The 16,130-nt window shown below is 31.3% G+C and overlaps 1 protein-coding gene across 1 annotated transcript; it reads right to left on the bottom strand.

Annotated features, from left to right (window-relative positions):
* Nucleotides 1-7,376: 7,376 nt before the first annotated feature.
* LOC145571859 (protein RBL-like) lies at nt 7,377-13,698 on the bottom strand. Its single transcript, XM_081630894.1, has 7 exons — nt 13,638-13,698; nt 13,422-13,473; nt 13,211-13,252; nt 13,007-13,105; nt 10,919-12,000; nt 10,578-10,839; nt 7,377-7,817 (listed from the first exon to the last, which is right to left on the bottom strand). The coding sequence occupies exons 3-7, from the start codon at nt 13,227-13,229 to the stop codon at nt 7,597-7,599; spliced, it is 1,683 nt and encodes a 560-aa protein (XP_081487020.1). The 5' UTR covers nt 13,230-13,252; nt 13,422-13,473; nt 13,638-13,698; the 3' UTR covers nt 7,377-7,596.
* Nucleotides 13,699-16,130: the final 2,432 nt, after the last annotated feature.

Genomic DNA, 16,130 nt, shown 5'->3' with positions numbered 1-16,130 from the left:
TTCTACTTAGCTACCGTAGGTCCGTAGCTACAAAAACCAGGGAAAAGTAAAAATGGAGACCATGCATGTAGGTACTTTTGCTTTAATGAGAAGAGAGATATAGAGTAAGAGATTTACTAAATACAATTGGGTCCCACAAAGTAGGGTTGTAGATATTAAAAAACTAATAAAAGATTACCATATTAGGAATAAAGTAAAGAGTAGAGATTAGAAAACCGGGTGAAAATGGAAAATGAGTAGAACTTGGGACAACGGTGAAAGTAATTCAAAACTCAAAAATCTTATATGTTGAATCCTCCATGAGAAAGGGACATTTTATAAGTGCTATTGATTTATGTTCTTGTGAATGTGATGTTAACAAATATTCTAACAAAAAAAAAGTTAAAAAAAAATTGCAGAGCGAAGCCTCTAATTCAATTCCGAGCAGCACAAAGGCCCCCTCATCCACAACATCATCAAGAGGTAGATAATCAAAAACATATGTTCTTCACATCTTGCAACAGCAACAAATTCATTATTTTAAGGTGTTCTCCTCTAAACCTTTACCTTCTTTTCTTTACAGCAAATGCAGATGAAACAGAATAAAGAAAAGAGATGACTTACAAGTTTTTGACAACATGTTGAGCTACCCCCAATCAGTTTAGCCAACTTATCTCATACAACAAGTCAAAACTGTCAATTGCTGAAGCCTGTTAATAAGCGCAACAAAAGAGCTGATGTTTAGCATGTGCTATCGTTACATGGAAACATAGATTTAAAGGGAAAAAAAGGAAGGGGGGGGGGGGGGGGGGAGAGAGAGATAAATGAAGAAATGGATCTCAAGCATTGAAATTTGGCCATTCTGTAATGGATTTTGAAGCTAGCATTCCACGAAAGCCTGTTCCAAATACCATGGTAATAATTTCATATTTCTTGTGGTGTCAACTGATACATAACAGTAGCTCACCATGTTAGAACATATTTCCCGTGATGTATGTTCTTTTGTCAAAAATATTTTACAAATAAATTGTACAGTTCATCATACAAGCTGTTTTACATAATTATTCTTACATTAGATTAAGAAGAAGAAGAAAAACAAAAAAAAAAAAACCACACATACATTGGTATAGGTTTATTTTTATCCTGGTTGGTAAAGGAATGTTTCTAAAACTAAAAAATTGTAAATGAAGCTAAAACCCATTGATGTAACTATCTTGAAAAAATTCACGCCACTTTGACGGTGATCCATTCAATTCATCTGCCATAAGCCGCTTCTGCGACAACCCAATCATTACTGCGATTGTTTTTCCATGGTCTCAAGCCCTTAGAGAGCTAAAGACTTGCTTCGAAGTGATTGCAGCTTCAAAAAATAATGAAAGGCATCGAAATGATGACCTAGAGTAGTTTTCACCGCTGAGGCTAACAGTGTATTGTGTAATATAACTAGATAGCATTATATTACAAGCCTGTAATGATGTAGATTTCCAAAAGAAGACGAAGCATCTAACCCTCTTCCTGTGCATGTAGTTGTGTGTCCATAACTCCCCAATGTAAAGACAAGAAAGTGTACTCTTTTCCTTGCAATTAATATCACACAATGCTGATCAATATTCATCCCTCTCTGTAAGAAAACCTCCCCTACTGCTGACATCATTCCAAAACTTATTTGCAACTTCTACTCTTGAAATCTTAACAATCTATATCCCGAGCAACCAGATTTCACAATATCAACCGCTACCCACCGAAAATGATTTAAAAATTGTCATCATTCTACTTACCTAGAATTATATTTGGTGGATCACAACACCAAACATAGGAAAGGTGTAGTCAGAATTTAGAGCTAGGGCAAGCCTAGATTTGTTATAATCATAGTTCCCATCAACCCAATTGCAAGAAGACAATTATACTCTAAATGTTCAATACAAAAATAGATATTACTACTAATGCAACAACCAAGCAACCAAGGTTGCTCAATTGAGACTTAGGGAACACCCTCAGTTCCAAGGATCTCGGCCCGGATTCGATACCTAATTACCTACCCCCTCCCCAGTTGCTATAGTGCAGGATTGTATGCTATTACTTATCTATAAAAACAATACGGTATACTAATAATAGTAATACAAGAACAACATAAACCCAGTTTGGATACAAGTAGTACTGGGGTTTGAGAAGATCAACACTTTCTCACTCTAACTACTATGAAATTTAAGTGGTACCTAGAAAACAAATTTAGTTGACTAATTCAAAGTTAAATATATATATATATATATATATATATATATATATATATATATATATATATATATATATATATATATATATATATATATATATATATATATATATATATATATATATAGCAAAATTGTGGGTAAATCACAGGCAAATTTGATGTTAGTCATAAAAAATTTAGCAGCATCATATAAAAATTATCTGCTAAAAATTGATTGAATTGGGGTGTAATAAATAAATTAAATTTTGCAAAAATTAAAAAATGAAGGAAGTATTTTGCTAAACTAAGGCATCAAAAATCTGGGCAAACACAAGAATGCATTGATGGTTATAATAATTTTGCAATTTACAGTAAAATCAGTTAAATTCATAGCAAATGATTGCTAATTGCTATGCATGCAATCCCAAATCAAACTTTAATTATCAACTGGGTTACCTGCAAATTTCCCAATTTCTGAGTTGAACATTCGAAGTTGAATCCTATTTTTTCAGTTTTCAAAGATGAACATTGTTTTAGGATTTTAGTCATTTTTCTAAGGGCGGGATTCTACCTTTTTTTTCCTTTTTTTTTTTTTTTTTTTTAGGGGAAGCAAGCAAATTACTCGTTAAACAAACATCCATGAGTACATATGGGGAAACACTAGGGGGTACATGATTATCCCAAATTTGTTTTACACCGAATTAAGTACTCCGTAAAAAAATTTTTTTTTTGTTTTTTTTTTTTAATAAAGGTAAGAAAAAAAAAAAGGACATTAGGAGACCCTCCTCACAAGGGGAACTTCTAATGCAACTCCGTATAAATTAGATATAGTACATTTTATGAATTTTCAAAAATTATACTAGTATATCAGTATATGGAGTAAAGGCTCACCAATTTATCATACCATTGAGAATTTTTCTTAACCAAGCTAAGCTTAGTCTAGTGATAAGATTGTCACTTTTCAATCTTGAGGTTGGAGTTTCAATCCCCACTAGAGACTCTTTGAGGATGAGGATCCCTTACCCTTCCCCCTCACTCTTATAGTGTCTGACCTATAAATACCGAACCAAAAAAACCGTGAGGGTTGAGGTACGGTTAGGATCGTTCTCCTTAACTTAAAAAAAAAAAAAAAAAAAAAAAAAAAAAAAAAAAAAAAAAAAAATTGAGAATTTTTCTTAATTAATTACTCTATTTATGAATATTATTAAAGTTAGAATGTGTATTAAAATGAGTCTGAAAGTACAAAATGTACTTCATAGTTCATACCATATCACTAATCGTTATAGACATCCTTGTCAAAAAAAAAAAAAAAAAAAAAAAAAAAAAAAAAAAAAACATTAAAGATATCCTATGATTTGTGCACTTGATCAAGATAAACTTGGGGCCTGTTCTCATTATATTAATTTCAGTTTAGCTCTAATAAGGCCCCATTCTTTAGAGCTGCTCTGCTCTGCTCAGATCAAATCTGCTTTGTTCTACTCTATTTTCAAATAATAATTAATAATAACAATAATAATTAATATTCAATAATAATAATTAATATTGTATTGATGATAATAATTAATTATTTTAAATAATTATAATAATTATTAATATTAAAAATAATTATATAATTATTAATATTAATAATAATTAATATTTATTAATCATAATAATAATTATCAATAATAATATTTAATAATTCAAACTATTAAGAATTATTATTTAATAATATTATTAATTAATAATTTCTAATAATTATAACAATTCTTTCAAAAAAAATAAATAATAATAATAACAATTTCTTTTTATAAACATTTGATATTAGAATCACAATGTATGGAAACATTTTATGTGGGTATTGATTGTTAGTTCATTGAGTTGAATTATTTTTCAAATCTTTCCATACAATTTAAGAATTAAAAAAAAAAAGGTTGTTTTCAAGTAGTACTTTGTATATCATTATTATTTTGAGGGTTAAAAATATATGATTAAGACATATTTATAAGTAAAATCATTATTACTCATTAAATCATTTTATTTTAAAATTTTTTTGAAATGAATATAAGTAAACTGTTGTCTTTTATCTTTATACTATTAACATATGTTAAATACGGTACACATTTATTTATGTTTTCACTCACCTAAATCAATGGTATATGCACAAATGAATATAAGTAAACTGTTGTCTTTTATCTTTATACTATTAACATATGTTAAATACGGTACACATTTATTTATGATTTCACTCACCTAAATCAATGGTATATGCACTTAATAATAGTAGTAGGAGTAGGAGTAGGAGAAGGAGGAGTAGCAGTAGCAGTAGCAGTAGTAGTATAATGTTGAAATCTGCTCGGCTCGGCTCGGTTGTGCTCTGCTATCCTAAAATCTGCTCTGCTGAAATTTAATCTGCTCTGCTCTGCTAACCCCTGCTCTGCTCTGCCCGGAAGCTCAAAAGAACAGGGCCTAAGTTCAGTTCAGTTCATGTCTAATGATATTGCTAATGATATAAAGCCAAATTTCATACTTTTAAGCTTATATTACAACAACTATAATAATAATAATAATAATAATAATAATAATAATAATAATAATATGAAAATAATAATAATAATAATAATAATATTGACTATTATACGGTTATACCATATTTCACTTAATGACTATTATACCATATTTCATTATTTGACGAGCTAGGAGTATAAATAGGATCAAGTTAGTTTTTAAATAAGACCGGCCCAACTCTTTGTTTTTTTTATTTTTTATTTTTTTTTTCATTTTTAGAATTTTTTAAAAGGTGTTTTGTGTTTTTTTTTTTGTCATTTTAATATTTTATTTTTTTTAATTATATAGTATATATTTTTAAAATGTTTTGGGGTTCCGTGTTTTTAATATATTTTTCATAAATATTTTAATTATATTGTGTATTTTTCTTAAATATTTTAAGATGTATAGTTGTGTATACACATATATATATAATAATAAATAATCAAAGATTATTAATCGGAGTTAAAAATCACTAATTAATATGTTCATTTCAGCTCAGCTCAGCTCTAATAAGTTCAGTTCAGTCAATGAGAACAGGCTCTTGGTCTAGAGGCAAAGTTTGTATCTCACAACCAATAGAGTATAACCCCACAAGTGTCATTTTGGGGTAGGGATTCTCTTACCCTCCCCCCCACCCCCACTTTTAAAGTACTAGTCCGTTACCCTGAATTGGGAGGATATGTGAGAGGTTTTGGCCTGATAGGGCCCTTCTCCTTACCAATAAAAAAAATGATGGGCACTTGAGGAGTTGAGGGTAAGTTTGTCTCTAGTCTTGAAAAAAATCTTTGATAATTGAACAAAGTCTTAAGTTGAGTTTTGTTGTGGTAAGACCCTCGTCAAATGGGAAAAGTAAAATTAGAGACAGGTGTATGAGTCGAATTATAAAAAGTGGGTTAAAATTAGAGGAAAACTAATATGGAGTATGGTAGAGTCCAAAGTAATTCTCGTCAAAAAATTAGGGTTCAAACCCAGCTCTATGCATGTCCAACGTGGAACACAGTTACACTGGAGAGGCTCCCCTAAAAAATGGAAGATCTAAATTAAATGCTTTATATCTAATAAGATATAATTGGTGTAGTATTGTAACATGTTTCCGGTAGAACCCTAGCGGTTTGCACATGTGAAATCAAATACTATGGCCTTGTTTGGCAATTGGCTGTTGGCTGTTGGCTGCTGGCTGTTTAACTTGGCTTGTTTGACTGGCTGTTAGTATTGGCTGTTTGTAGTGGCTGTTTGACTATTTATTGTATGTAAACATGTTTGGTAAAATCAGCTGTTAGATTTTGACTGTAACTATGCAAAACAACCTTAAAGGGCATTATTATGTATTCTTATACATTTATTATCAGTATTATTAATTATTAATTACTAATACAAAATATTAACTACTAATTTATAATTACTTATTATTAATTATAAACTACTAGTTATTAAGTACTAATTACTAATTATTAAGCACTTAATATTAATTACATATTACTAACAATTGTTAATTACTAGTTATTAATAATTAAGTACTAATAATTACTAATTACGGAGTACTAACTATTAATTTTTAAGTACTTATAACTACTAATTTACTAATTATTAAATAATAATTATTAATTATTAATTACTAATAATAGATTATTAATTACTAATTATAAATTATTAATTAATAAGTATTGATTATGAATTACTAATTATAAATTATTAACTATTGATTATTGATTATTAATTACTATTTATAAATTATTAATTACTAATTATTAATTACTGATTACTTATTATTAATTACTAATTACTAATTATTAATTATTAATAATTAATTATTAATTACTGATTATTAATTATTAATTATAGATTAATAATTATTAATTATTAATTACTGATTATTAATTATCAATTATCAATTACTAATTACACATTAATAATTAATTATTAATTAATTACCAATTATTAATTACTAATTATTGGTTGATAATTATTAATTACCAATTATTAATTACTAATTATTAATTGATAATTACTAATTATTAATTATTAATAATTAATAATTATTATTAATTATTAATTAATAATTACTAATTACTAATTATTAATAATTATTAATTATTAATTATTAATTAATAATTATTAATTATTAATTATTAATTATTAATTATTAATTATTAATTATTAATTATTAATTATTAATTATTAATTATTAATTATTAATTATTAATTATTAATTATTAATTATTAATTATTAATTATTAATTATTAATTATTAATTATTAATTATTAATTATTAATTATTAATTATTAATTATTAATTATTAATTATTAATTATTAATTATTAATTATTAATTATTAATTATTAATTATTAATTATTAATTATTAATTATTAATTATTAATTATTAATTAAGGATAAAAAGTAATTTGTTTAATGAAAAGCCAAAAGCCAAAACCAAAAAGCTAGTAACACTAGCTTTTTGTTTTTGGCGGAAAAGCCGGCTTTTTCACCTAGCTGAAAAGCCATTTACCAAACAAGTATTTTGGCTGTTTGACCAAAAGAAAAAGCCAAAAGCCAAAAGCCAAAAGCCAACCAAAAAGCCAACTAAAAGCCAATTACCAAACAAGGCCTATGTGGTTAGGCTTGGGTTGAGCTTTGTTACTGATTCGATTTCATGGATTACAAAAAATTACGGCAAAATCTTGAATAATTAATGGCTGTCTACAGCTACTATCACCTAACTATAAAAACACTATCTTAACTCCTACACTCGACTATAACTTTCATCTCCCAGCGCAGATGGAACTAGAGCGAAATACCCTGTACTAGGCTGCATTTGTTAACAATTGTCTCCTTCATACCATTACAGTCCTACGTGTACATTAAAGAAATAGATAGATTATCTATAATAATCATCGGAAACCTCATCCACAGATACAGATACACCAATATCTTCATCAACTACAACTTTATCTTTGGGTTTCAATGCTTTAGCTGAAGGCTTTGCCTTCTTCACAGGTTTCTTCACCATCTCTGCCTGTGACTCCAAGACCTTCTCAGAGGGTTTCCGCTTCCTTTTCAAGCGTCCACTTGTGTCTTCTGCAGGAGAATTGTCTATACCTGCAAACCAAAATGGCATTCATATCAAAATCATTGACAAGTAACTCTTATAGCATGACTAGCATCGATATACTTGGCAGTGTCGTCACACTTTCAAGTCACGAGTTCAGCAAAAATCGGTTTTAGATTCAGTTTTGATCTTCCATTTTAAAGTTGGTGCTAGCAGGTTATCTCAGATTAAGTTCTGATCAGGCTTTTTTGGGTCGAGTACATTTATGCCAGCCCAGCCAGAGCCCAATAGACAGCTAAGAATTGCTATTGATTGATCTATCACATAGTAACATATCAGATGGTGATCATTTAAGTCCTTGCATGCAATTTTAGCACAATATACTTAAATTAAGAAGAATTTCAAGTCAATTAGAAAAAATAAACAGATGAATCTAGCACATTTTGGACTTCATAGTCTTCATTTGTAATCAGTGATACTCCATATTGTTATTGGGTCTACAATCTCTACATTAAGAAAAACCCTTGAAACTGCTGGCTAGTAATTGTTGTGGACTTGTAGGATAGAATAACTTATTAAGTTCCGTTGTGAGATAGGGTGGAAGGAGAATTTAAGAGTTTGAGATAGGTTACTCGGTAAGATTTGTTCATCAAAATTGGGCTAATATTAAATCTGATTTTGACTGTGACAAGGGCAATTTGTCCTCTCTTTCTGTTCTTACTGCTATTTGCTCATTCATACAGAGTAATACATGTTTTTTTTTTTTTTGTTTGTTTTTTTTTTTTTTTTCAATTGAACACATAGGCTAAACACATCAACTTAAGTTATATTCCCTCAGTCCCTTTTTGATTTCTCCACAGGGCAAAGTTCACCTGAAAAAGTGAGGCAAATTTGTGCATATGGGTTTGCAAATGGGGTTGATGTGTGTGTGTGAGTGAGAGACAGAGAGAGAGAGAGAGAGAGAGAGAGAGAGAGAGAGACAGCAAGTGGGGTTGCAAGTGGGAAAGTTACCAAGGCAATGGAGCAATCTCAAAGGGACACCCCAAAGAGGAATACGGAGCAAACATAAAGGGACGGGGGAATACTTAAGAATTTGAACTGAAACAATAAAACAGCATTTCAGTAAGTTCGTAAAGTTGCATAAATGCATGAAGTACTTTCATGTTATTAATTGTAACTCCCACCAAAAGGAGATAATTGAACACACACATCAGGCCTTCCAGTCACTTTTAACTATAAAATACAGCTGCATCGTTTCAGTTTGGCAGTATCATTAAGGAGTTTCAGTTGACAGAACCAAAAGTCTATTTCAGTATAGAATGTTTCAAAAACCCGTGATCTCATCCAAATCAAGCAATTCAAAACCCTGAATAGCCCAGCATTGGATGCTGAATCATTTGTTACTTGCTACCCTGTATTTAGAGATGCAATGAAAAGAATCCCTATCTCCCCAATAATAGATCTACGCCTCTAACAATTTACTCTAACTAATCTAATAGTATACTGCGTACAAATATTATAGAATCCTAAAAAGACTTTGAATTCAAATTATCATGACAACCACAATTGTTCCCACAATCGCAACCAAAACTGTATTTTCAAACATTTAGAGCATACTTTTAGCACCTCAATTTTTTCTCAAATTTTTCTGTACATGAGCTTTGCCATCAGTCTAAAACTCTTACTTCACTCTCCATGATTCTATCGCATAAAGGAAGACTAACCCAAAAAGACTGGGAGATAATATATTCCTATATAGGTATATAGATATCTAAGCATTTACACTGCTAATTGAAATTAAATAAATCATCATTGGACACATTTCCCATAAAACTGTACATAATGGATCTTTGTTTTGGGCCAATAAGCGCAGACCAGTCCATAGCCAGTGCATTCTATCTATCACACAATTTACCTACATAAGCAAACTCAAACATAAAATTACTCAGATTATGTGAGTGAAACCTGATTAGAGGTAGGTTAGTTTTATTGGTAATTGAAAGGTTGAAACTAAGTCAAGAGTCAGCTTAAGCAGCAAAGCTTAACAATGAACTTCACTTACTTTCAACATCTAATATGGAGAACATGATTTTAGGATTTTTCACACATATCTAACAATCACTCATCTTTCGGCCTGCTCCTTGAAGTTTTTTTTTTTTTTTTGCCAATAAGAAAGTTCTGATGAGCCACAAACAGCTACTTGTCCTTCAAATCAAGTCCCTCTTGACTAGCATGTGGTTATGTCTTTGCCATGAGAAAGTCTGGTCTAGTCAATATTGATAAGGATATGCTGATCTTTGAGTATCCCATAATTAAAGGTTTCTTTTCACCTGTAAAGACAGAAATCCTAACCTATATAGCAATACATATAACCTAAGTAATGCAAAAAATGCTTCAAAAACAAGTATTCTTTGGTCATATTAATTACTAGTCTTTCTGATTTAGCTGCTATATTCTAGCTTTAGTAAGCCAACATCGTTAGTGGCATTAACTAGTAGCATGATTCAGTTAGCGGGATATATGGTTCCTTTGTTTATGGCACTAAGTACTCCAAGATTATTAGTTGGTTTCTTTAGGAAGTTGATTTATTTGGTAACCTATTTAAAGGCACTTTCTTCTCATTTCATTTGAGTAAGAATGCAGTAATATACTAATATTTCCTTAGTTAATTTCAATCTTTTGCTTTCTAATTTCCAACGCGTAACATACTTTGAATTACATGCATCTCCAACGATTTCATAGCATCTACCGAGAGCAATTGACAAGAGAATCTTAACATGATTCAGACAGATGATTGATCAAGCATTTACCTTCAACATGACCTGACTCGTGGTTCATAGCTAGCCCATTTTGTACTGCATCTGCTGATAAAGGAGATGCTGAGTGATTATTTTCTACCAATTTCAGTGAATTTCCAACACTTTTATCCTGTTGCTCAGGAGCGTCAGGACAAGGGGTTGCAGGCAAGAAGCAAAGTTCTTCCTGCGACAAATCCGAGTCACTGAAAGTTGAATCATGCTCCACTGTTATAATATCAACCTCTTCGTCCTGGTTAGCCTCTGATTCTTTAACCTATCAATATAACACAAATTAATAACGAGCAAATCAAGAAAAGCAACATTGCAAGAACACACAGAAATGACCAACAGACCTTTTCAGTTTCAGGCATGATATCAAATTCATCTTCTCTTTCTACATATTCTTCATTTTCTTCAAGCTCTTTGAAATCAGGGGCAAAAGCGCTCCAGTTCTCAGTGTAGTCTTTAGCCCATATGAAGATTGAGCCAGTGTAGGACACTGAGACAACAATAGGGTGAACCGGATGCCAAGCCAAATCAATCAAAGCTTCTTTTGGACCTTCAAGGAATTTCACAAGATGTCCTGCCCGGTCCCATATGTATATCTTATGCTCTCCTTTGCTAGCAGAGCCACCAATAACCCATTCACCATCACCACTAAAACCGGGAGCCTTCCAGTGGATTCTGGTTACAGAATCTTGAAACTCTCGGTATAGGACTAAACTCTTAGATCCAATTGCCTTCAACTTCTCAACCCAACCAAGATCATTCAAAGTTTCATCCATCTCATCTAGTGCTTTAAGACCATCCTTTGTAGGTAGCATATTTTCATAAACCCTAATAATCCGATCACTGGAATTTGTGAGAAGATATTGTCCATTCCTACTAAATACAATGTTCTTGATCACAGCACCCACGGCTGGAGGAATAAGGGCACGTACTTGAGCCTTATCATGATCAACTATGAGGATCTCCCCCTTAGAATTTCCCAAATAAACGAGATCCCCATGCTTGTTAAAGCACGCAGGAATGTGAGGAGTAGTTTCATCAAAGACTTTGTTTCGGGAAGGAACAGAAAGCCCATCTCCCCCATCTGAAACTGATGCAGGCAAAGCAGTGATTGTTCCAGCTTTCATTTCAATAATCAAAGGAGGCGAATAGACAGGGCACACCAAGCACATAGATGGAGTAGAAGATCCAGGATAAAGACGGGCTTGCAAAGGAGCTTTTTCCAATGCTGTTTGGGCAACTTTCTCTCCAGTAGCTACATCCCAGAGAATCAATGTTCTGTTAGCAGAAGAAGCTAATATGCGATGGCCACACTTTGACCAACTGACACTTGTAATGGCAGCATTACAATCTTTATCTTGGAGCTCTTTCGCAATCCCCCGAGTTTCAAAGTCCCATATGACACAGCTTCCATTGGAGCAGCCAGCTACGTAAATAGAAAAGTGTCAAAAGTTATACAGATATATTGGAGTAACAACAAAATAGAATAATGACCATAACTCCATAAGTGAAATCCCAGCTTGACAGCTTGAAACCTTTTTCAGTTTTGATGAATGCTACTAATCACAAGATACACATTGGGATACTGGGAGCACTAAGACATTAGGATGCAAATGGAGTGTCCACCTAAGTACATGAGCAATTGAGCACAGTTTCGAAATAAAATACCCTAGATTTCTGATGCAAAAACAAGTCAATAATTGCAAGAATCTCTCATACTTCTTTACCCACGACAGAACATGAACAGAATCAGCATTTCAGTGTTCATTCCTATATAGCACTGCAAAGATGAAGAATTTTCAGAGGACGAGATGAGAAATTTTTCTTCATTTTTACTCTTGAATATCCGAATTAGTTCGGGTTAGATCAATTAATCATTATAGGCAGTAGCTGAATTCCTTCCCAACCTAAATGGCGGTAACAGTTAACACATAAATTGAAGTTGTAACCTTCTAAGCAGTTACAGCAGAAGCAAAACAATAACAGTATCAATGACTTTGTCCCAAAAGTCCAAGCATTCATCATCAATTCAACGATGCTAACTCCTTAATACCTAATAGCACTACAAACAAGGCGATGCAGGGCCCGAAAGTCGGAGCAACAAATTTCAACTCTAGGATAGAAACATGATAAACCCACATATATTCTCCACCACTTAATCAAAGCTACAAATAAACCAAGTATTGAGATGCTGGCCTAAAATATGATGTAGTAACAACAAATTTCGGAATTTCAAATCGATAAAACAAACCGGATAACCCCACATATATGTTCTACCACTTAATCAAAGCCAAATTACACTGTATTCTAAAATTCAGCAAAGCTATATTTTTTCTTCAGACAAAAAATGCCAATAAAATTGAAGCTCATAACTTCACTATTATTTTTTTTTACAATAATAATTAAACATAGTAAAAGAGGGAAAATTATACCAGCAAGAAGGGTGCCTCGACGATTGAAGGCAATGCATTTCATAACACCATGTTCCAAATACTCTTCTATCACTTCTGGGAAATCCCCTTGCAATGGATCTACAAACCAACAAAAAAAAAAGTAAAATTCAAACATATTGAAAAATAAAAAAATAAAAAAAATTGCAAACTTAGAAGAAAAAAAGGAGGAGAGAAATAGATTACCGATAATTGGGTTATTCATGTTGCATTACTTGAAACAAAACCCTGATAACAAAAATAGCAATTTTATTAGTTACCCACTTCAATTTTTGAATTCTTTTGCCCAAATTATATAAAAAATTATAATAAAGTAAAGAAATTTGGAGATGAATTAATGCGGCAGAAACGAAAAACCCGGGAAAACGACTAAAAAAAGGAGGGGAGAGAAAATTACAGGCGGAAGTGAAGAATGTTGGAATTGAGGAACTCGAATTTGGGATTGTTTTCTGAAACAACCAAATAATTGATGTTAATTGCAGAGAAATTCGAGGAGGAAATTAAATCTAGTCAAATTTGATAGCCGAAATAAGGGGGAAATATTGAAGCTCGTTCTAATTGAGTGATGAAAACCCCAGAAAAATTGGAGATTGAAAGAAGGCAGGAAAGGAACCTGGATTTAGGAGGGAAGCACTAGCAGAGTGAACCTAACCAAAAGAGAACGTCTATGGAAAATACAGGTAGTGGTATGAATAAACTCGGCTATAGATCTAAGTGGACCATCGTTATACGACTTGCGAACCATATGTTTCACCTTTATGGACATGGGCTCGGGCTTGAAAAGAAATTATTGATTATTATCCTATTAAGATCGAAAGCAATATAACATATCCAAAGCTTTACTAACTCCTTACAAACCGATCAATGTTATGTTTGGTTTACCTAATGAAAATTGAGTAATGATACTCAAGTTTAAATTAGGGTTAGTAACATATATACAGTCACATTGGTAGAGGTGCAAAACTTTCATGGCGGTGCTTAGTACAATTTAACTTTGAAATACACCCGAATCGACCCGAACTCATCAAACCCAACCTGAGTACTAGAATTGACACATCTACCAATAGGTGAATTTGGGATGGTGATTTTGATGTCAACGTTAGCAGAAGTGGTAGTGGCAGCTATTTAGAGGTGGTGGTGTATGTGGTGATTAAAAGAGAAAGGTGGCAAGGTTAATAAAGGTGGCAATGCTATTGAGTTTCGATTGGTCTAATATGTGTTTATAGATATATGTTAAGTTACAAAATAAATATATTTTGGTAGCTTTTCTATCAAGATGAAACACATTTTATAAAATGAAAGTAAATTCTAGTAAAAAAAAATGAAAGTAAATAGAGGAATGATGAGTGATGACCCTTACAATTCAAGAACTTTTTTTAAATTCATGAATTAGGTTAAATAAGTTCAAATTACTTCTAATGTTATTGGACTAACTCTCACCTCTCCTCCTTTCTTTTAGGGTTTCTCCAAAATCTTGGCCGTTTAGGTTGGAAATAGTCTTTCTTCGAAAATTAGACTATTTTCGACCCTTTTTCCCTTAATTTTATTTAAGTTTGCAATTTAGGTTTCAATAAAATCTCCACAAGTAGTGTAGATATTCATTCGTCCGTCTCCCTATGGTGGAGTCGTTAGTTTTTGTTAGTTTAGTTGTTTGTTTATGTTTAGGGTTTGTTTGTGTGTTAGAATTTATCAAAAAGGTAATCACTTTTTCCCTATTGTCAGTTCTTTAGTAAAGATTTGTTCGGGATCACAACGGTTGTCAAGTTTTCAAATGCATTCAAGTAAGCGGATCAGATGAGAATCATCCTTACGGCTACAACAAATCGTTAGATCACCTCTTTGAAAAGGCTGTATATTCTAGCGATGTGTGCGAGAGTTGTACCATAGTGCAAGATATTTTCAACGATAGTAGCCTTGATTAAGGAAACCCTAATTTGATCCAATTTTATGTATTTGTTAATTTAGATTTCATTTGTAGATGCATGATGGCTTTTAATTAATGAATGATTTGTTTCAAAAAAAAAAGTCCTAATGCTATTGAAAATTAAGTAAACCAGATTAGGTCCCTTGCCACACACAGTTATTTTTAGTATTACCATCAATTCTACACTATTTTAATTAGTGTAATAAAAATTAGTTTAAGAAAATCGTCTAATAATATTGTGAATTTAAACTACTAAATTGAAATAATCATGGAAGATCCAATTAGGGCCTGTTCATATTTACTGAATTGAGCTGAACTGAATTGAACTGAACTGATTGGAGTTGAACTGAACTGAACTGAACTGATTGGAACTGAACTGAACTGAATTGAGCTGAAATGAATATTTTATGTGAGAGGGAAATTAAGAGCTGAACTGAACTGAACTGATTGGAACTGAACTGAACTGAACTGAACTGATTGGAGCTGAACTGAACTGAACTGATTGGAGCTGAACTGAACTGAACTGAACTGAAATTAAGTAAATGTGAACAGGCCCTTAGCTAATTATGTAATTTAAAAGTTATGCATATGATAATTATATCTATGTATTTCAGTGTTGTACCATTATTTTCTTGTTACTTAAATAAATTTTTAAAGCTATATATCTACCTCACGAAATATTTCAATTCCCTTTATACTCACTATTAAAATCACGCTATTATTTTATCTCAAATCAAGTCATTTACAATATTAATCCATATCTTCCAAATGACTTATTATTTATTCAACCTTTCTCCTGTTATGATCTATAATTGGATATCGGTATGTTTTAAATTGTGTTTTGGAATTATCTTATACAAATAATAAAAAATTATTAGTCATCAATCAATATATTATGTAATTATTAATTATTATTATGGATTGTATTATAATCTATATGCTTTTTTTTTCTAGTGTTGTGATTGATTTTTTTTATTCTTTCTAAAAGTAAAGATGTAAACAATAATTAATTTTAAACAATCAAGGAAATTTACCTATTAGTCAACCTTTTTTTCCTTATTAAAACTTTACTTAATTAGTGTTTTTCAAACAAACAAACAAACAAAAAAAAAAAAAAAAAAAAAAAAAAAAAAAAAAACTTAAGGACACACCAGGACATGACACGTGTCATTGCTGGTATGT

This window comes from Chenopodium album, chromosome 12 (genome assembly GCF_948465745.1).
Source record: "Chenopodium album chromosome 12, dcCheAlbu1.1, whole genome shotgun sequence".
NCBI lineage: Eukaryota > Viridiplantae > Streptophyta > Magnoliopsida > Caryophyllales > Amaranthaceae > Chenopodium > Chenopodium album.
This window is presented reverse-complemented; position numbering and strand designations above follow the sequence as displayed.

Coding starts and splice junctions, on each gene's coding strand:
- LOC145571859 (XM_081630894.1), bottom strand. Junction 12,001..13,006: donor TCGAGGCACCCTTCTTGCTG/GTATAATTTTCC, acceptor CTATTTACGTAG/CTGGCTGCTCCAATGGAAGC. Junction 7,818..10,577: donor CGAGTCAGGTCATGTTGAAG/GTAAATGCTTGA, acceptor TTTGGTTTGCAG/GTATAGACAATTCTCCTGCA.